The following is a 20,904-nucleotide window of genomic DNA, read 5'->3' as shown; positions in this document are numbered from 1 at the left end:
ATTGGCTGGGAGGCAAGACAGGGGAGAAACCCAGACTACGTCATGCCTGCTTCCCCTTCACTAGTGCGTCACACTCACCAGGGGACACTTTTATGACAAATTCAGGTACCTTCAAGGAAAACATTTGGGATCCAAGATAACATTTAGTGTTCACCATCCAGCCCTCCAGTCTGCTTCCACTTTTAGCAACACATACTCACAGTTGGCCTGTGTGGAAGGAAGGGATGTAACCTAGTGACAAGAAAACTAGCATTTGTTAGACATCTACTAGCTCCAGCTGATCCTGAGAAGATCCAGGCACAATTTTCCGTAAAAATCCGACAAAATCGCTGAGCTCAACTGGTGCTGGAAGTCCTGAGTCAGCAGGACAGGAAAAACATCTTAAGAAAAAGGGTTCCAGTTCTCATCTTGCCCCAGGATCAAGACTCATGCATGCTTTGGTTTTGAGAGTGTCCAATCTTCAAGAGGTATTTGCTAGCCTATAGCAGGCTTCACACATTACCCACCTTCCAGGTCCAACGTGTGAGAGAGGGAGACTGGACATATCAAAGAAGTGAAATAAATAAAACAATGTATGACAGAAAGAGATAGACCAGCAAGGATATAAAATCAGTCTGAATATAGATGCTTCATGCAGTTAAATAAGTCAGTTTTGGTGCAAAGAAAAGACCAACCACCAAAACATCAAGTGCTTCCAGAAAGCCTCTACCCCCTGCCAAAGGCTACAGCCACCAGCTTTGCTGGCTCAGCTCCCAAAGGACCCCAAAGCAGGAGCAAACTCTAGTCCAAGAGAGACCAACACAGTCACCGGTGCAAAACACAGGGATTTTAATTAAAACCACAACATTGGAGGTGGGGGAGCACTGCTTTAGACATCGAGCAGCCCTGGGCACTGCTACATATGCAGACCTACTGAGAGAGGAGCAGAGCCCCGTGGGCCAGCGGTGGATGCTGGTGGGAGTTGGAGGAACATGAGCAGCCAACTGTCACGCTACAGGAGGCACGTCCCAAGTGGGTTGATGCGATCCAAACATGAATTAACTGCATAAGGTCCAAAAATCCCTAATAGGACAAATATGCAGACTCAGGCAAGCAAGAAACAGAGCTCCACATAAGCCTCTTCCTACTTCCTTGGGAAGTCCCAAGCCCAGGTACACATACTGGATGCAGCTGCAGTGGAAGGAAACACCTCCCTACCCTTTTTCTGGTGCTCTGTGTCACATCCTTGGTGTCCCTCCCTGCATCTGGAGTGTGGGTGTCAACCTTTCCATTCACCTTTTTACACAGAAGCCCCATTTCCATAAAATTACTGGGAGAGACAAGTTCAAATCCCCAGGGAAGCTTTGAGAAACCTTGAAAACCAGCACTGCCCAGATGCTGTACAGCTGTTTGCAGCCTCGTGGCACTTGTCAAAAGCCATCAGCAGGGAGAGAGGACAAAGACCGAGAAGCCCGAGTTTCCTGCTCCAGGTTGGGGCTGCTGAACTGCTCCGCCAGAAACAGACCACTCAGGTCCCAAGAAGCAAGGCAGCACCACTCCTCGAGTGGATTTATTTAGAAAGCCAAATTGACACACACATCCCATGAATGATTTAGGAGTAAGACTTAACTTGAGTCTCCTTCACTTCCATTTAAAATGCAATTCTGTAAAGTTGCTTTAGGTAGAAAGCTTGCTACTGTCCCACACAGATGACAAACTGCCCCTGGCCAAGCAGTGGAGGAGACAGGACAGTAGCAGTGCCAGATAGAAAGCTCTGCTTTAGCTCTACAGACACCTGCATCTCACTGCCTCTTAGACTCTTCTTGCTCTCCCTCCCCATAGCATCTGAGAGAACCTTTTATAAGAGCACGTAGCTAGGTCTGGCAGCGAAAAATAGTTAAAAAAATAAATAAAAAAAGAGAAATGAAAACAGGCTCCCCCCCAACAGTAACAGTAAAGCAGTGCAGCACCAAAAGCTGAGCAGCCTGACTGAAGGTAGCACCAGCCCCCTCTGTGCAGCCCAGGACAATGCCAGGGAAAGGATCCCCGCTGTCCCCAACATCCAGCAAACACTGGGCCAGATCATTCTCACCTCCACATCCAGCATGGGAACCCCAAGGAGAAAGAGCCCCCACCACCAGCCGGAACTTGTAGAGCACCTTGGTCAGACATGTGGACATGACAGCTCCTCTCAAACTCACCACCAATAGCTTCTGCCCTCCTAGTAATAGTGTCAGTATGGTCTGGATCGTGTCCCCATTCATTCACCTGCCTTCCGGACGCTGCTGCTCGTGGTACTGGATGTGTGGTCCCTCCATCTGAGGACCAGTACAGCAGCACCAGCAGACAATGAGGAAAGGAAAGAGCTTTCTCCAGATGTAAATAGTTGTCCTCGTCTATTTATGTGCTTTAGCACTGTTTTATAAATATATGTAAAGCTGCATGCTTGCCCCCATGGTGCCTTTGCTCTGGGCATGCCTCCCTGAAAGTGCTGGGGAACATGCTGCTTCATGGGAAAATCCCTTTGCTATGGGGCTGTGACTGCAATTTATGACCAAGCAGTAGCAGCCACAGTCACCTCGTGCCATTGAGGCCAGCCCAGCTGCAGGGCAGCAAAGCGCCTAAAAGGAAAAGGGCAGTGCAGAAGGCAGGGCAGGACCCACCTGATCCCTAAACAGCAACGAATGTGTAAGAACATGTGAGGTTTTGTCCCCACTACAGAGGGGAGGGAGCCTGACCCAGCTCTGCTCAAGCTGTGTCTTTGCATAGCCACTCCCACAGAGCTGGGGCCTTCTGGAGACCTTGGCTCCAGTTATGGAGCCAGTTTAGATCCCTGCAGCCCACAAGGCTCCTAGCTTCACCTTAGAGAAGAGATGGTGATGTGAAAGGAAGACTCAGGGAACCCTGCAGGAGAGATGGAGGGAGGAGGAAGATGGCTTTCCTTACCCAGAATAAGGGAGAGATGTCACCCTGGGCTTCCAGCAACCCACTGACCTTCCCTACAACTTCCTTTACCCTTTTAAGAACACCCCATGCAAGCAAAGGCGGCTGCATACAAACAGGTGCAGGCTCACACCTCACCCCTCACAGTGGTTTCCCAAACCAAACACCAACAGGAAACTTCAGTGAAATTGAAACGGGAAATTGCAGTTACTGCTGCCCAGAACATATACCCGTGCCTTCCTCCCCTCCCCACCCCCTTCCTCCCAGGAAGGAAAGCAGAAGGCCTTCTCCACGAGGCAGCCCCTGCTCAAACCCTGTTTGCATGCCCAGATCCGCAGACAGGAGTCCAGCTGCCCACGGCAGGGCGGAGAAGCACAGCCCTGGCTTGGTCACTTGTGAGAGATCCCCATGGCGGGGACTTGCAGGAGGAGTCGCTCTTAGTCCCGTCTCCCGTGCAAGGCCGAAGAGTGCTTTGGATCTGTGGTTGCCGATGAGGATGTGCAGGAATGGATGGGCTGTGCGGCAGGCCAGGTGATGAGGAAGGGGTGAGGGGAAGAGGAAGAGCGCCGCGCTATGCCTCCGCTGCCTCGACTCCTCCTGCAGCATCCTTAGGACGTCACAGGCTGGATGGGGAGCAGGCTGCCAAACTTGAAGTGCTGGATCACAGGAAACTTCTCCAAGCACTGCAGGAGGGGAGATAAAGAGGGATGAATTCAGGAGACATTTCCACCTTAAACACACAGTCAGAGCCACATCCTGCCGCCAGGGTCAGGAGGCAGTGAGCACAGGATAGCTCAGCTCAGCTTTAGGCAGAGCAGCGGCTTGTATGTGGGATCAAACTGATGTCTCTCACCACTAGCTTCCACCAGGCTCTTTAGTCCAGGAACACTTTGTATCCTCGTCCCCTTCCCTTAAGCCCAAGCCTTGACAAAATTCAGCCTGGAGCACGAGCAGAGGAGGCATATTTACATCAGCCACTCCTCACTGCTTTAGCTGATCTCTTTGAAGAGCTTCACCCTACATATCCCTTGAGAACGGCAGAAACCTCCTTGGGAAAAGACTCTCCTTTCCCAGAATGGTGCTCACACTCTAGATTTGAGGCACCATCTTGCAGTCATGAAGGACTGCTCAAATTGCCTTCCAGACTCTCAAGTCTTTGGTAAAGAAACACTGCTGATTTGGCTGCTATGGTTTAAGACCTCTGCCTTCCGAGCTAACCTTCTTTCCTGAAATTCCCACCCCCATCGCAGAGTAAGGATAGACAGGGTATGGATGACAGCTCAATCACACATGTCCATTATAAAGTAGCTGAGCTCAGCTTTCTCTAGGGATTTCAGCTAAGACAGGGCTCTGTGCCAGAAGAACCAGCCTCTAAGCATACATCCCCTCCTGCTCACCTTTCTGTCAGGGCAGGAAGGCCAGTGACTGTGGTCTATAACCACATCAAAGTTTGCCAGAACATGCCTGGCATAGCCCTTCAAGTTGTGTTTTCTTGAGTCATTACAGATTTAGACTGCCCAAAACCCACACATAGCCTCGAACACCCTGTCCAGGCTCAGCTCCAGCCACGCAAACTTCAACAAAACGTGTGTCAATCAATCATCTACATCTCACTAATATCACCCATGTTAGCCCTAAAACCCTGTGCTAAACAGGAGGGTTGTACATCACATCACTGGGCTGCAATGGGGACTCATCTACAAGGGTTCTGGAGGCACAGCTAACAAGACTGTGGCCACCTTCTCACTGTCTCCCTAGATGACATAGTATGACAAGGAGAAAAGAAACACAAGCGCTCTGTGTCTTGGAAGAAGAGCCTTTCCCCTGCCCTAGTTGAGGCATGAACCTGCTTATGGGAGTCCTATTCTAGAGCAGACATGAAGTACATGCAAAGCACAGCAGCTACCTGTAAGAAAAACAATTAATAGAAGTCTATCTAGTCCTAGCAAGTCAGCAAGTCCTTGGCACAAGTAGCATCTGCTCAGGGGTAGGATGGGACGGTACACAGCAGACTCCTTGCTGCATCAGGTAGACACCTCCAGTTACCCACTGGCTGCAGACCCAACCACGAGAAGGTATCAGGGCCATACCAGCTTCTGCCTGTAACCAACAGCCTCCCAGGCAGGCCCCAGAGATGAGATGCACGGCCTGTTCCTCTAGGTACTTCTTTCAAAGCATCATTCCTTCATACTGAAGGGAGGCAAGAGCCACCCATTAGTCACAACAATCCATTCCACATAAAAGAGCCTCGTGCCCTCCATGGAGCCAAGCTGGACCCGCTGCAGAGAGGAGACCCTAGTGAGTGCTGAGACACTGGCTCTGGCGATAGGGAGGACCTGGTGTGCTGAGGGCAGCCCTTTACCCCAATGCAGGGCACAGCCAGTGGCAGGCAGCTTGCCCACGTGCTGGCGTCATGGGGAAGCAGTGGGATTTGCGCTCAGAAGCCCAGGCCTGTGGTATTCCAGTTCGAGACAGAGGTCAGGTAACTTCTAGTATAACTGAACTGCTTGCAAGCACTCTGGAGCCAAAAACAAATTTGGCAATGGCAAAAGTACAGCATGGCTGCACCCATTCCTGAGGAATAAGAGCTATGCAGGAAACCTCCAGGGCAGGGCACCAAAAAGAAGCAAGTCTTGTACCCATTAGGGCACATCACCTTCAAAGCTTTCCAATGCATGAGGCAGAGCAGCCACCATCTCCCAGCACAACCAGTGATAGAGGAACCCTCAGAGGATGCAGTGTTGGAACACAGTGGCGTGAAAGAAGGATGGGGAAATATATCTTTGGGATACTGATGGCTAAAAACGGCATCCCAAGTAGCTCCAAGAAGTCCCATGGAAGACTGAACTGGTTAGGGCTCCTAATGAAACATCTTTGCCACTACTGGGAAGAACTGGTATCCACCCTAGCAAACATACTGATTGCCCAAGAGTAGGCAAGCAGAGAAATTCCTCTTCCTACATCCAGCAGGACTAGCACAAATTTACCGGATTATTAGAGGTGCCAAGAAACAGGACCCTCCTCCCACCACTTGTAGGTGAAACTGATGCATCTCACACACTAACATGCTGCGCTTGGAAGGACAGGTTTATTCTTTCTTCTCATCATCCCTATTGTGCTGAAAGCCTGCTTGGGACTCGACTGAGGAAGCTAGATTCATGCATCAAGTTCAACCTTTAAAGATGGAACTGGGACTAGATTTGTTACAATGGAAAGTATTTCCTATCTGACTGCAGCAGAGAAGGAAAGGTCAGGAGACTCAAAAGCAGTCTCAGGGGAAAACATCAAGGCTGCTGCTGTAACCACACTCCATTCTGTTGACTTCTTCACTCGCCTTTGATGGAGAGAATAAGAAAAGCCCTTGCACTTCCAAGGGAACTCTTCTTCACCCATTACATTTATATTATAACTAGACACATTTGAGATTTCATAAACATACAGAGCAGAAGACATGTTGTCTTTAATCTCTTGCCCATCCATAGACCTTGAAGCAAGCACCCTGGAGTGCCTGGATCCAGACAAGAGCTCCCAGTCACATGGACTCATCTGGGCTTTGTGTTGGCTGCTTAAAGTCATCCCCATAGAGGAGACAGAGAAGAGACAAAGTGGCCAGACTGCTTCTTAAACAAGCCAAGCCTGGGAATTGCCCCACTTCTACCAAATGAAGGTTGACTGCACGTAAAGATTTGATTTCTCCTAGCCAGCTTCTATTGAGTGACCCTTTCACTCTACTGGCTCCACTCAAGCCTGACCACAGTTGGCACGGTCAGGCTACCAAGCACTTCTCAGTTACCCCCAGAAGTGCTAAGGAGCTGGAACATCACTGGCTGGAGCCTCCAGATTTCATCTGATCTAATTGCAACAAGTGATTAGAGTGTGGAGATGGAAGGGGACAGGGGGAAATCTTGTTCTCACTCTAGCCATTCAGACATAAAGCAACACCACAAACACAAATCTACCACCTCTTTGCTGCCACAAACTGTCAACAGAAGCTGCCTGCCTTGAGCTGGACAAAGACTCAAGTCAGCAGTTGGGGGCTGCTAGCTCACTTACCTTCTGCTAAAGTTGGCAGTAGGTAATAGGAGAGAGACTGAGAAGGCAAAGACAACACAGCTGGAAACAGCAGGCAGAAACTTGCAAGAGCCAGTAGCAAATAGACAAGATATTCAAGAGTGACTGTGCATGCCTAGTCTGAGACACCCTAAAAGGATTCCCTTTTCGAAGGAAGAAGCCTCGGTGATTCCCAAATATCAGGTCCTTCCCAAAATATCATTCAAAAAGATCCTCTAGTTGCAAATGTGCTGGTCAAAACTGCATGGCCAAGCACACCCATAACAAAAAGCTCTGCCCTACTACACTGCCATCTTCACGCTTCTCTCTTCTCCCAAGCTAGCAAGAACCACATGAGTCAGCTGTGGAGCGGTAGACTCCTCAGAACAAATACAAGGAATCAGTGCTGACTCTTCAGCCGGAGTCCCTCTCTCCTCTCCTCCGTCCCAGGTGAGCAGAGGCACAGTGCAGTGTCAAAAGAGCGCTCTGCTGTGCAAGAGCTACATGCTTAGGAAATGAGACTAATATTCCTCAAAGATCTGCAGGCATTATTTGAACAAAAGGCTAAATTTAAGCCATGCAGCAGTTTGGGCCATAGTCAATAGTTTCTTAGCCTACATCAGCGTCCATAATGTCATCTGCTACTTAGACGAGGTCAAGGCCTCCAGAGAAGACCATGTCACACAAACAGTCAATGCTGGAGCCTTCAGTGCAGCTAGAAATGGCCAGAGCTTTTCCCAGGAGAAGGAACATACATTATAATCCCCTTCAGATGATCCCAAGGCTGTGCTGTCCCCAGCGGCCCAAGTGTATCTGTCAGAATGTGGTGACCCCAAGACGTGAGCAGACATGCACAGTGCACTGTGGGCAGACCACCTCCTGCAGAGTACACAGTACACAAGGCGGGAGCACCCACATGGTACAGGGCACGTGGAGTGCCAGATGGGAGCACTTGAACAGCATAGGAAGGAATCAGCCCAAAGGAGACAGATGACCAAGACAGGGATGTAAAGGCAGCAGCAGGCTTTGCTCAGGCTTTAGAGGTTAGAGAACCTACATTTGACTTTAACAGTGCTCTCAGGGCTGGGGCCTTCCCTCCAGACCCCCCAATTTCCATATGAGAGCATCCAACCTGGGGTTTCCCCAACAGGCAACACCTCCGGCCAGCAACAAAGCTCTGGGCCAGGGCAAACTGGGAGGAACAGCACAGAGGCACCCAGCTGAGGAGCTGCAGGGGTTGACCCCCAGCCCAGCTCCACTCCTTGGAGGCTGCTGAAGGAAAGCTGAGCTGAGGGCGGAAGGAGCCGCCGGGCCTGGGAGTGACACCTCACAGATTAGAGAGGTATGTGGCCTGGAACCTAAACACAGGATGTGAAGTGCAGAGGAAGGGGTGGGGGAGGGAGCGCGCCACTTTGGCGCAGTTAACCCCTTTGTGCGCTGGGCCTGAGTGGAGCTGCCCACCAAGCCTCCACCTTATGGTCCAGAAACAGGAGCATGGCTCACCTAACCAGAGACCACAGGGTATAGGACTGACTCTTTCAAGCCTTACTTTTGGGGACTGGCTTGCTTCCAGGACCAGCTGTGCTGTCCTTCCTCCTTCGGGAGCATCTAGCAAAGCCAGCATCTCCCTGCATAGCCAGTATGGCCCTGGCCTTCCCAGCAAGAGAAGCTGCCTCTCAGCCAGCTCCCTCAGGAGGCCCAGATGTGGCAGTTCCTGTCCTGCTTCCTCAAGTTCAGGGTTAGCTCTAACAGGAAGGAGAGATAAGGGACAGCCAAAATGCCCAGTTCCCCAAGTCAGGGTTCACCAGGAAAGCCTTTTGGGGCAGTGCCAGCAGTGCTCTAGAGGATGGAGGCTGGCCTAGCTGTGGTAGATAGCCACAGCCTTGGCTGCCCAGACAGGACTCGCAGCAAGGTGAGGTCCATAGCAAGTGTTCGGGCTGCTCTGGATTTCTTGAAACAAGTAATGAAAACTTAAACTAATTTGCCTCCAATTGGAGCAATTGCAGTGCAGGGACCAGAAAAATAATCATGTCAAGATATTGGCCCTAATTCAGACACTTGCAACTTTCATAATGGAAAGACAAGCAATGGCAGAGTCACGTCTGCAAGGAAAGGACAGTTCAGGGACTGGTTTTGGGGCAAACACAGGGCAGGCAGGAGCCTCCTTCCAGCCAGCAGCACCTGCATGGGATGCAAGCCAAGGGCACCCGAGCCACATTCAGCGAGGGCCAGCAACTGGCCATGAAAGGGATCCTAGGCCAAGGAGCAGGCATGCAGGCAGCAGCAGAGCTGATCTGCAGTGAAGTGGAAGGGAGGAGTCGTACAGCCAAGCAGGCAAGGCTGACTCAGCCTCCCGCTGCCCACGGTGCTCACCTCTGCCTTGTACATGCGGATGAGGCCCTGGTTCACCTTGGACCAGGAAGGTACCGCGCTGATGTTCCAGAGCTGGTTGGAGTGCTCAGCGAAGGGGCCCGTCTTCATCTGAAAGAGATCCAGAGAGGGGCTGAGGGAGCTCGGCCAGCCGGGAAGTTTGCGCACCGGCAGTGACTCACGATCACAGTCTCTCCAAGCAAACATTCCCACCAGGCACCGTGACCCACGCAGCAAGCACCTCGCTGCGCCGTCCCCTCCCTCTGTCCTTCCGCACTGCCTCCTGCGGCAGCCACATCGCATTAAGTAGTGGCAATTCAGCTCCCCCCTCCTGGACAACGCTAAATCTTTTTCTTGCCACACTTTTCTTCTAATCAGATCTCGCTCTACACACCTCCTTTTTAATAACTGCATTAAAAAAACACACACACACACACACAACTCCCATTCCCCCCCCCCAGTAGAGCTTGGCTCAACGCTGTTCCTATTCTACCCAGAAACCTCCCAGCGCAGCACTGCTGGGCTTTCCAAGAAAATGACTCATTCCCCATTCAGATCAACAACAAGCAGCAGCGACAACGGCCGCTGCCTTCCCTGAATACAGAGGGCAGCGCAGGTTGGCAGCAGCTCTAGCGTCCGCAGCCCACTCCGCACCTGCCTCGAGCTGCGGGGGAGGCAGGAGCGGAGCGGACGGCAGCCGCACTCGAGTCCCCCTCTGCAAACGGGCTCCAGAGCTGCGAGTTGCCAGCTTGCAGCAGACACTGATTTTTTTTTTTCCCTAAACTCCAGCCTTTCTCCTCGCAGGGAGAGGGGCTTGGGGGCAGGGGGGGAAGGGAAGCCGCAACCACAGCCAGTTGCATGTAGATTCCCCGAGTAGCTGCCTCTCCTCCCCTCCATGAACAAAAACAGACCCTCAGGGAGAAAAAGAAATATAACGCAGCCATTTCGACTGAGCAAATTTCCCATGACATCAGAAACCACAAGGCTGAAGCTCACGCTGAAAAGGAGCGTGGGGAGGCAGGAATCTCTTGGACTCCGGGTCTCGACTTGGGCTGGGGTTTAAGCAGCTAACCCCTTCCCTCCGCCCGCGCGCGGGCCTAGAGCGAGGGTGGGAGAAGAGCTTCGAACCCAGACCTCTGCCTGCTAGAAGGAAGGAAAGGCCGAGGAATCCGCTTTGGGAAATTGCTCTCGAGGTCTGCGCCGTGGCATCAGTCTGCAACAAAGGCAGCAGAAGAGGAGGAAAAGAGGGGGAAAATGCTGCTCAGAGAACGTGCTTCGCCCCCGCTGACCTCGGGGCTGCAGCGCTGTGGGTCGCAGGACGGTGGCTCTGCCTGCCCCGAGCAGCCGCAAGGAGAGCGCAGCCCCATCTCCGCTTCCTCTTCGCGGCTCTTGCGAGCCGGGCGATGACTGATGAGCCGCTAAGCCGTTCCCGCTCCCCTCCGCGGGGCGTGTTTTCCTCGCAGACACGAGATGAAACGCGCAGATGCACAAAGCGGAACGTTATCCCGCAGAGCCGGGGCGGTACCGAGCTCGAGGATTTGGCAGCGGCGGGCACCCGAGCGCACGTGGCGGGGCAGCGGCGGGGAGGGCGCAGGCGCCGCCGGGGCGCCGCGCCGCGGCCCGAGAGCACGCGGCCGAGCCTCGAGCGCCGGCGAACCCGCCGCCGGGCGGTTCGCACGGAAGGTGTCCCGCATGCGGGAGAGCCGGCCGCGTGCGCCTCGGCGGCATCCCCGCGAGCGCGGCTCGCCTCAGCCCCCGCCGAGCTTTTCTTGCCCCCCTCGAGCCGGGGCAGGTAAGAGCGGACGGCGCTGGAGCGCTCGGAAGAGGCCGGCGAGGGCTGGGGCTCCGCGAGCACCCGGCACGGCTCTGCCCGCGGCCCCCCGACGCCGGGGCGCCCCGCGGGAGAGGCCTTTGCTATTGCCTCGACCTGCGGAGGGAGGCGAAGCGGGACAAAGAGGGGGAAAACTAGCTCGTTCCAGCCACAAAAGGAGAAGAAGGAGAAAAGGAGCGAGCTGGAGAGAGAAAAAGAGAGACAGCAAGAGCGCTGCAGTCCCGCAGTGACCCCAGGGGAATGGAGTGAGTCAGAGCAGCCATATTGAGCAGGAAATTACTCACAGACGCTGCGTTCCTGCCTCTCCGTTCCCAAGAGAATCAGCCTTTTGTAAATGGTTCCTCTGTCAGTAACTGGGGGAGGGGGACGGCTGAGGCAGTGCTTTCCTGTCAGCTCCTTCCCTTCCAGCCGAAATCCGAGCTCTCCCTTCCCAAACCTCCAAATTTAGAAGCCAGATTGAAACCGAAATTCTTGCTGCCTGCCCTTGGCTCTTAAAGCGACCCAGCGCCCGGCCGCCCCGCGCCTCGGCGCGCAGCCCCAGCGGGCCGCGGGCGCTCGGGCTCGGCGGGCGCGTGGGAAACGGCATCGCGGGGCCGAGGGGATCGCTGCGGCGCCGGGGCGCCCGGCACGAGCGCGCTGCTTCCAACAGGCTCGCGTTCCCCTCGGCTCAGTGGCAGGCGGCGCCGGGTCCTCGGTTTTTTCCTTCAAAGACGGCGCGGCTCCGAGCGCGCGCCCGGCTGCTTTCACCGCTCCACCGCGCGACTCCCACGCAGAGCTCGTGAGACGAGCCGGTCGTACCCCAGCACCTCTCTTTGATGCTTACAGGGTGCAAACGCACCCAACCTGCCCGTTACTGCCAGCATGGCAGCTCCGTTCACCACTCGTATTGCGTCAGGCACCGTGAACGCAGCTCCCAAACCATCTTCATCCTCATACCTATGAATGTCGTAAGCACCCTGCTTTCAGCCCTGGAGCACGCTTGGGCAAAACGCGGTGCCAGGCGGCGGGGGGCAACAGCCCAAATCCCAGGCAGCTCAGTGAACCTCATCTTATTAAAAAAATAAAAAAAAAAAAAATCCAAGCGCTCAGGTCACAAACCACCTGACAGATTTCCCAACAGCAGGCGAGCTTGCGTAAGGCTGGCTGCCGCGTCCGCGTGCAGCGCGGGGTGGTGCGCCAAGGGGAATGTTTGAGCGGGTTCACGCCGGACATCATCTCGCTGTTACTTTAAGAGTCCGAGGTTTAAACATACACGTGGCAAACACCACGACACTATATATTCACAACCCTGAAACGTCACCCAGAGGCTGAGAAAAAATATCTGCTCAAGAGAACGTACTCCTGATTAAAAGAAAATAACCCACCTTGGCCAAGGTTTGCTGAAACAAGAGTTGTTCTCCCAGCAGATGTACTAGACCCCGTGTAGGAACTGTGGTGGTATTTGCTATCTGTTTAAATAATACCTTTAAAGCAGGGGACCTTCCAACTGAAAAGCTCGGAAGAAAATTCTTAATTTAAAGTCTTTAATCTCGTCTATCTTTTTTCCCTGATATTTTGTTTGTTTTGTTGTTGATTTTGGAGAGAAAGCAGGCATTAGAGGCTGTCTCAGCCCCCCCTAGTGGCAGCAGCAACCTTTCCTGGAGTTTGAAAAAGAAAATCAAATTTTGAAAGCAAAATTTTTTTTTAAAAAGTGAGAAGTATTCCCATGAAAACAGGTTGGAAATATCCTGCATCGGATAACCCGGGTAACCCAGGTTGTTCCAATTCTTTAGCGGCTCACACTAGGAGGGACCAAGAGCAGGTTTTCCTACCACCAGGTGGCACTGAGCAGCTCAGCTGCAGAGCTGGATTCCACCATCACTTACGAATGCATGGGTGGAAAAAGAAGTGAAATCACATATTAAGAAAGCCTACCAAAAAGCAAAGTTTTGCAGGCAAAAGCAAAGTGACTAGAAGCACTGTGTTGCTGTGGATTTTAAACTTTACACGTCATCCGTAAACTGCAGAATTTTCCACAAACATCATGAGATTTATACTTTTCGGGTTAGTGTGCTGTAAGTACATTACACAGCCCCAAATTGAAATAAATCTTAGAGCATCTTGGCTCCTGCTTCCAGTGAGGATGAAGCAAGAACAGATTTCCTGTCCTCATCTCTGTGTCTTCAGCCAGTGCCTCTTTACTATCCACAGCACAGTTTAAAGTCTGCATTAAGGGTTAAATCCTATGAGCTGATAGGTACCAACAAACTGTATCAAATCCAGTAGGACTTGACTCAGCACCTCCTGGGGTTTGGGCCAAAGGCTCCTATGAAAGTTTTCTACATGAAAGTCTAAATACATATTCTGTAACCTCCCTTCTCATCTCATCACCAATTTAGGGAGGCGAGGAGGGGGAAAAAGCAAATGTAACGAAGAGAAAGAACTGCACTCTATCCTTCAGAATTAATCACATCAACTCCTTCTTGCCAGAGACAAGAAATCCCTCAACAGAACAGAGCATGTGGTTCTTGCTCTCTCTGCCCAGAGCTTGCAGCAAGGGGGACAGTAAAAACAGTCAGGTCATTCACTGCAGTGAAGGGCGGAAGCTGTGAACTCCCTTATTTAGAAACACTGCCTGTGGCTGGCAACACACCGAATATCGCCAGTCCCTTGCTCAGGGACCCTAGAGTCCTTGAGCAAAAACACGGTCCTGATGGTGCTGCCAGCTAGGTTAACTTCAGCACTCTCTCCTCTTAATAGTTTACAGAAATGCACATTTTTTGCAACTTTTATGGCAGAGTCTTGCCAGATCTGGAGGAGACAAGGTTGCGTGGAAGTCTGGGAGCCTGCCGTAAGGAAGGGAAAGCTCACAGCCTGCTAGGCAGGGCCAAATGGCTGGAGGGGAGGGAGGTTATCTTTGCAAGCACAGCCATTTTGCAGCTCCCACCTTATCTTCCCAGCACACATGCAGGCACCAGTCTTCCCTATCCAAGTTTTCACTGACTGACCCAAATGATGATCCAAGGCTATTTGTTTGCTTTTGTTAGAGCTCCCTTCAGTAGCAATCCACAGCCCATCTGGCTTAATTATACTTTTCTCTCAACATCTCTGTTCAACTCATTCAAGGAGAGCACCTCAAGGAGGCAACAACAGCTCATCCATAAAGTTCCATGAAAGCAAACAAACAAGCAAAGGAGGAAGAGAAAGCTACAGGTAAAGTGTCTATCATCAAGAGAACTTCCGTCTGGGACGGACTTCCCAGCCCTCACCTCTGTAATGAAGAGAATGCACTCCAGGAACATGAAGTCCTTATGGTTTTCATTTACCACCTTCTCATCAACAAAGTGCCGAGGCTCCAGATTTGGGTGGTCTAAAGAGAAAAAGAAAACAGGAAGCAACCTAGATAGAACCCCCTTTTCTGAGACCAAATTCAAGCAGTCAGGTCTTTTCCTATCCATCTTCCACAGGCACCATGATCCTCCCAATAGAGGTTTTTCAGAAGGTAGTACAAAGTTGTTCCCTTTCAAATCATCTCCCAGCTTCCACTCTAGATCCCTTGCAATAAGGGCAACAGGTAAACTCATCAGGGTGGAAAGTGTGTTTCCTAACAGAAAAAACACTATTCTCCTATCTTAAAAAACAAACAAAACCCTAGCAGTCATTGCAATAAAGACAGATGTACTGTACAAAGTAACCTTCCATCTCCCAACCTAAGCAACTTGTGTCATTTGGAAGACTGAAAACAGAATTTTTGAGCCCCAAGCAAACTCTTCCACTGTATTATACATAAACTGATCACATTTATACTTAAAAATTAGTGGTATGTTTCAGCATCCCTGCAACCAAGACCAACAAGACAGAAGGGAGGTTGGGACAGTAGTAGATTTTTATTATTACCTATTAGTTGGGAACTGCCCCATATGAAAGGTAGAAACTGGAAGTCATCCAAGCCCCACACACCCTGGCTGCCAGCAGGTTCCATTCTGTAGGTCTTCTGAAGTTTCCGCATCACTTCTAGGTACCTGAAACAAAAGGGGAAAAGCAGAGTTAAGATAAAGCGGTCTTTTGGACTACAGTCAGTAAGTTCAGGCTTCTCCCTCCATTGAACAAGAGGGAGATCCAACAAAGAGACCATCTACTCTTAGAGGGCCTCAAGCCCATTTTTTTTTTGACCCAACAGAAGAGCCCGATTCAGTTAAAAATCTTTTTTTTTTACATTGAATTCTCTAAGAAAGCTAGTGACAGAGGTTTATATTATCCACAGTGTCTTATGCTGATGAAGATCTTTCCCCATTCCCCCTGTTATCTGAGAATATTGGTACTTCACTCTCCTTCAGTAACCTCCAAAAGAGCTCAGAAAGCTTTCTACTGTATGGCAACTGCTACTTCCATTTTTCAGGTGGAAAATTAATGCAAGGAAGAACCACTGAGGGAAATCATTTCCATGCCACCAATAAATGCTACATCTGGGATTAGATCTCTGGACTCCAAATGTCCATTTCACCGATTTCATCACTACTATCTCCATCTCCTGGGTTGGAAACACCTCTGAAGTAGCAGTGGATGTCTCTCAGTTTCACAGATTTTGGGGTGTTTTTAATGTCTGAAGAGACATTAGATCCCCTGGTCAGACATTCCTGTTAATCACAAACCACAGAACTTCACCCAGATGCCTCTGCAGAGCTTGATAACTTGGGTTCAACTAAAAAACTTTCCAAAAAGACAACCAGCCTCTAACAGACAAGGTGCCACCAGACTCTTTGGAGATTGTCATCGTGGGTAATGATATGCTCCATTAAAAAGTACGTCTGCTTCCTAATTTTAAATTGTCTACGTTTATATTCAAAGGTAGTTTTCTACTCTGCCCTTCTTCCCTAGGTCAGCAAGCTCTTCCATAAAGAGCTCATGTTCTTTATTATGCATATACCTGCCTAGAAGGATCCTGATTTTCCCAGATCATATCCTAGAAGGAGGATCATCTTACTATTTCTTACTTCCAAATAGGTACTGACAAGGGAAAGAAAGGGTGCACAACCTGCCCAGACTACAGGAAGAGACTGATGTATAGAACAAGTGGTAACATCTCAAACATCTCAGATAGCTGGAAGGGGACACTATCAAATCTGACCCGCAAATGACCCAATGCTTCTAGCTCTTCTCCTGTTATCTCACCTGTTAAACACTTTAAAGACAATGGCCATCTGGTCATCCACTCTGAGAACACCGATTTTGCAGAGGCAACAGAGAAAGGCCGCAAATGCAGCTTCATGCCCTGAAGTTAAGAAAAGATGAAGAGACATGACATAGGTGTTTCCAATCCCTTGGGTAAACCTTCTGTAGGCACCACAACAGCTCTTTAGAAATCACAACAGCCACATTCCCAGGGCAAAAGCCTCACTCAGCTGTCCCTAAGGTGCTGCCTATTAATGACACAAGCTGACATTTCATTCCCACACAACACCCAGCCAAAGTGCCTTCTAGACATTTGTAAGATCACTATTAATTTGGGGAAAGAGAAGAGTTTTTGAGGAAAATCAGCTCCAACATGGGGTGTGCTGGGAGAAAGGCAGGGCCTTTCCTAGGAGCTCAGCAAAGCAGGGGAAGTGGAACACTGCAGAACCGTCTGCTCTGGAGATGTGAGAGAACTTTACATCTGCAGGTAAACGGATTTCCTCCTGCTTCAGAAATATCTGTTTCAGAAGGATGCAGATGCCACGCCAGTGTTGGAAACAGCCCCTCCCAGAAGGTACTGGGATCAGTGGCTGGGGCTCTGCAGCTCTGTCCTTCAGCCAACAGCAAGGAGAAAAAGGCAACCAGCAAAAACAGAGCAATGTCCTTCAGAGGAAGGGACCATAGAACAAGGGAGAGTACAAGATAAGCAGCTTCACTTCATAAAAAAATGCAGCTGCCAGTGTAGGAATAAACTGCACCTACAATCTAGCCACTGGGATCTAAGACATGGGCCCCTGGCTCAGGACACACAGGAGGGGAGGAAAGACTGAATTTTATTCCCTGAGCTGACAAAATCTCAGCCACCAGGTCCCTTTCCAAGGACAACATCTCCCCCTGGTGCCAGCGAGCTGCAGCTCTCCTGGCAAGGCACTGCTCAGTCTCCGCACTTCATCCTTCTAACCATTTCCAAAGTCGTGTTTCCCAGCTCCCTCAGTGTCCTACTCATGCCTTTTGCCGAGGGCTCTTTTCAGCACGTCTGCCCTCTAAACAAAGGGGCAGAGTGTGGAGTAACCATGTAGTTTCACCATCAACAATTCTGGATTTATGTCTAACTGAAGCCAGTGTGGTTACCCCAGCCTGTAACTCTGTATTTTCTTAGGTGGAAAAAAAGTGTCTGCATTCAGATTTTAAAGTCTTTATTTAAGCAATGATGCCACTCCTAGGAAACACCAGAACTCAAGCCTCTTCCCACTGGACGCAAGCTTGTTTCCCACTCTAGTTCAGTTTCGTGCAATCACATTTGCAAGCAGTTTGCGGTGCTTGGATGAAACATGAGAAGGGTGTCGTAGCTCCAGTACAGCCCAGTTCCCAGCCCCAGCTCTCTCTGTGCCCCATTCAGAGCTCATACTGGACACAGGATTAGGAGGCCCAAGAAGGAAGATGGGCAACTTCTGGCCTTGGCACTAAAAACAGTGGATATAGTGTATTTAAATAAATCCAGCATCAGGATGCAAAGGGTGGCTGCCCTAGGGAACCCAGTCTTGGGCAGCCTACGTGCCAGGGTACCTGTGCCGTAGTCAATGCGAGTGGAGTTCCCCACCGATTCCTTCAGGTACACTGCTACCTCCGGTGCAGCGTCAGCTAAAGGCTTGGGGATCACTGTTGCCACCAACTTTTCTGCTTCCTGAAAGACAAAAGACGACCCCCTTGAGTGAGCACAGAGCTGCCGCAGTTCCCGAGAGCATGTCCTCTGCTCGCACAAAGTGTCGCACAGCAAGATAGAGAAGGAGCTGCAGTGGTGCACTCCTACAGCACCCAGGGCCAGCCTGACTGAGGCATAAACTCTCCTACTGAAGAGGTCACCTCCACAGAGCGATGTGGGGAGAGCTTCGCCTGATGCTTACTCGGGACACATGCAGCCTTTGGGGAAAAAAAGGACTTCAGCATCGAGGCACATCAGCCCAGTTACACACTGAGGCATCTCAAGAATGAAAGAGCAGAAAACCACCTGCAAGCACATTGCTGCCTGGACTCTGCCTCTGCCAGCTTCAGAGTTCAGTACAGGGCAAGTGCTCTGAGCTGAAGAAAGTCAGGGAGTTTTACAACCTTCCTCTGATCTTCTGTGTCACCTATCAGCTAGCAGACACGGCGAGTAGTTACAGAGCAAAGGAGTTCTTTGGAATGACATTCAGAGCAACCCAGCTAGGAGTATTTACATGGAGCCTCTGCTCTCATAAGAAGTAAAGACAGCACCAGATCAGGAGTAAGTGATGCATATCAAGAGGTAGACCACTCCACTGCTTATCAGAGACTATGCAACTCCTCTACAGATTGCCTGACTACCACAGAGGGATGCAGCCGTTCTGCTACCACTACTGGACATACTGCTTTTCCATAGGAGCTGAACATAATAGTACAGATGAAAGACATGCTCACCTGGTCCAGTTTGGCGTACCAGGTCCTAAAGGCTTTGTTCCCAAAGCGAGAAGGTTGATCCACTGGTGGAGTTTCATCGATCCATCTGTCGAGGGTGTTCAGAAGAGCCACCAGTTTTTCAATGGGCTACAGAGACAAAGAAGATGAGGGGCTACAGTGACACAAAATAAAGCAGTCCCTCAGGCTCTCATATCTTTGCCCTAGACTGGGGTCTTTATAGCTAATGCCATTCTTCCCATGGGTGGGAAGCAGGAATGTGACGTGCCAACTCTACCTGAAATGTAAAGGGGCCCGGCCAAACCTCCTTTCCCCTACAAGATCAGTCCAATAAAAAAAGCAGCCTGAGGCAGGCTCTCCAGTAGCCCATACAGCTTTCATGGGCTGCAACAGCATCACACTCTAAAACCTCCGGCAGATGATGTAAAGCAAGCTCGTACGTGTAGGACATACAAGACAGAGAAGCAGGGGCAGAAGTGCTACCTAATTAAGGGATCTCCAACACAAAACCGAAGAGCTGCACCTTTACAGTCCTATGTGTCCCATGGGATACAGCACAGTATTTATAGTCTATCCTCATCCATGGCTGCTTACGTGGTCTTGCATGTATACATCCCCTCTCGGGGCCTCTAATCTTTGTCCTGAAGTGTCTCTTAGGAGCCAGGACTAACAGAGATGGTCTTATCATTTGTAAGGCACCTCACACAGCGGAGTCTAATCTTAATTAAGCCTTTTAGGCATGATTCCTGTGGCTTCAACTTTGTACCAGCTAGACTGCTAAGGGGGCTCCAACCCAGCATTACAGCACAAGTGCACAAGGCACCTAGCCAATAGACATATAGACAACATACAACCCATCCCTAGGAAGAGACAGTCTGGTTTGCCCACCAGTGCTCTCATCAGAGCACAGGTAAGAAGTACGTGGACCTTGAGAAATGCCCTAGTAAGAGCATGAAGCTGGTGGGAAGACAAAGGAACCAGCAGGACAGCAAAGTTATCTTTCCTACACCCCATACCAAAAGCAGAAAGTGAGGAACCTGTGCAGGACATAGGAGAGGCAGAGACTGGAGGAGGCACTGCCATGACCACGAAGAAAAAGGCGAAGATGCACAGAGCAACAGGCCACACAGCACAGCATCTCAAGCCGTACTGTCACTACCAGGATCGGCTAACGCACGTAGCCTCCTGCATGCCTTGCCCATGCAGTCGGGGAACAGCTATGGCACCACGTGTTGAAAGGCAGCACCACAGCAAGACTGCCATCCAAACTGGGGGCAGCACTCGAAGCAGCTCCTAACAGCTTTAGGAAGCTCTGTCAACAACCAGTCGAGCTGGCCAGAGGATCTGGGATTCTCCTTGCCTGACTCGAAGGAGCTGGAGAGCCGGCAGCTGCCGCAGCGGCTGGCCAGGCCCCGGGCAAGGTAGGCTCCGCTGTCTCGAGAGGGGATTCCTCCATCAAGGGGACAAAAAGGACAGCAGAAACAGAGGCTGGTTTGACTTTGCTGGAGGCATCGACCATATGAAGCTGGCTGGTCTCCTGGGCTGTGGTTCAATTCTTCATGCTGCCTGCCGGGAGGAGGAGGAAACAGCCGAGCCCAGCAAGTTTCTAGCCCTTGAAGTGCCACTTGAAGGGGATGGGGGAGGAGAGCAGGCAAGGCAGAGCTGGGCTGCTGCTGAACCAGCCTCGAATTGCTCCCCATCATCTCTGCTCCCAAGAAGGGAAGGGGACGGGTCTCATAGCAGGCTCAGCCTCCTGCACTGACAGCTCCTTGGAAGCCGAGGACACGGTGAGGGTAAAGCAGAGAGCGGGAGCAGCGGGAGGAGGGCTCCACCCAGAGGGACCTTGGAAATCCAGCTGGCAACCAGGCTAGAGGCTGGGACTCGAGCACACCAGGAACACGAAAAGCCCCAAGTGCAGGTGGGCAAACAGAGACAGCAGGCCAGAAGCGCTGGGTGCCCTTGTGAGGGTGCAAGTCAGAACCAGTAACCAGCTAGTGCCCAGGATTTGTGCAGAGTGAGGCAGCGCAACCCCTTCTCTTTCAGCTGGCCCAAATTCTTCACAAACCCAGCATCTCCCCACTGCCCTGGGTCAGGTCTGGAGTCAGCTCCACCCCTGCCTGCCTACTGCGCTCCCCTCCAATTAAGCA

General features: G+C 51.1%; 1 protein-coding gene across 2 annotated transcripts in view; it reads right to left on the bottom strand.

Moving 5' to 3' along the window:
- Nucleotides 1-806: 806 nt before the first annotated feature.
- PTPA (protein phosphatase 2 phosphatase activator) overlaps nucleotides 807-20,904 on the bottom strand; it is a 28,215-nt gene continuing 8,117 nt past the window's right edge. The window contains exons 4-10 of one of the 2 annotated variants that reach the window (XM_062591097.1): nucleotides 18,761-18,886; nucleotides 17,891-18,008; nucleotides 16,325-16,424; nucleotides 15,050-15,174; nucleotides 14,422-14,522; nucleotides 9,346-9,453; nucleotides 807-3,605 (exon numbers count right to left, since the gene is read on the bottom strand). In XM_062591097.1, coding sequence (XP_062447081.1) covers nucleotides 3,531-3,605; nucleotides 9,346-9,453; nucleotides 14,422-14,522; nucleotides 15,050-15,174; nucleotides 16,325-16,424; nucleotides 17,891-18,008; nucleotides 18,761-18,886 — 753 coding nt within the window. In that variant the 3' untranslated portion in view covers nucleotides 807-3,530. The remainder of the gene's footprint in view (nucleotides 3,606-9,345; nucleotides 9,454-14,421; nucleotides 14,523-15,049; nucleotides 15,175-16,324; nucleotides 16,425-17,890; nucleotides 18,009-18,760; nucleotides 18,887-20,904) is intronic. The other variant, XM_062591098.1, reaches the window with a different exon arrangement.

This window comes from Rhea pennata, chromosome 18 (assembly GCF_028389875.1).
Source record: "Rhea pennata isolate bPtePen1 chromosome 18, bPtePen1.pri, whole genome shotgun sequence".
In the NCBI taxonomy this organism is placed as follows: domain Eukaryota; kingdom Metazoa; phylum Chordata; class Aves; order Rheiformes; family Rheidae; genus Rhea; species Rhea pennata.
The sequence above is the reverse complement of the archived record's forward strand: the minus strand, read 5'-3'. Positions and strand labels throughout refer to the sequence as shown.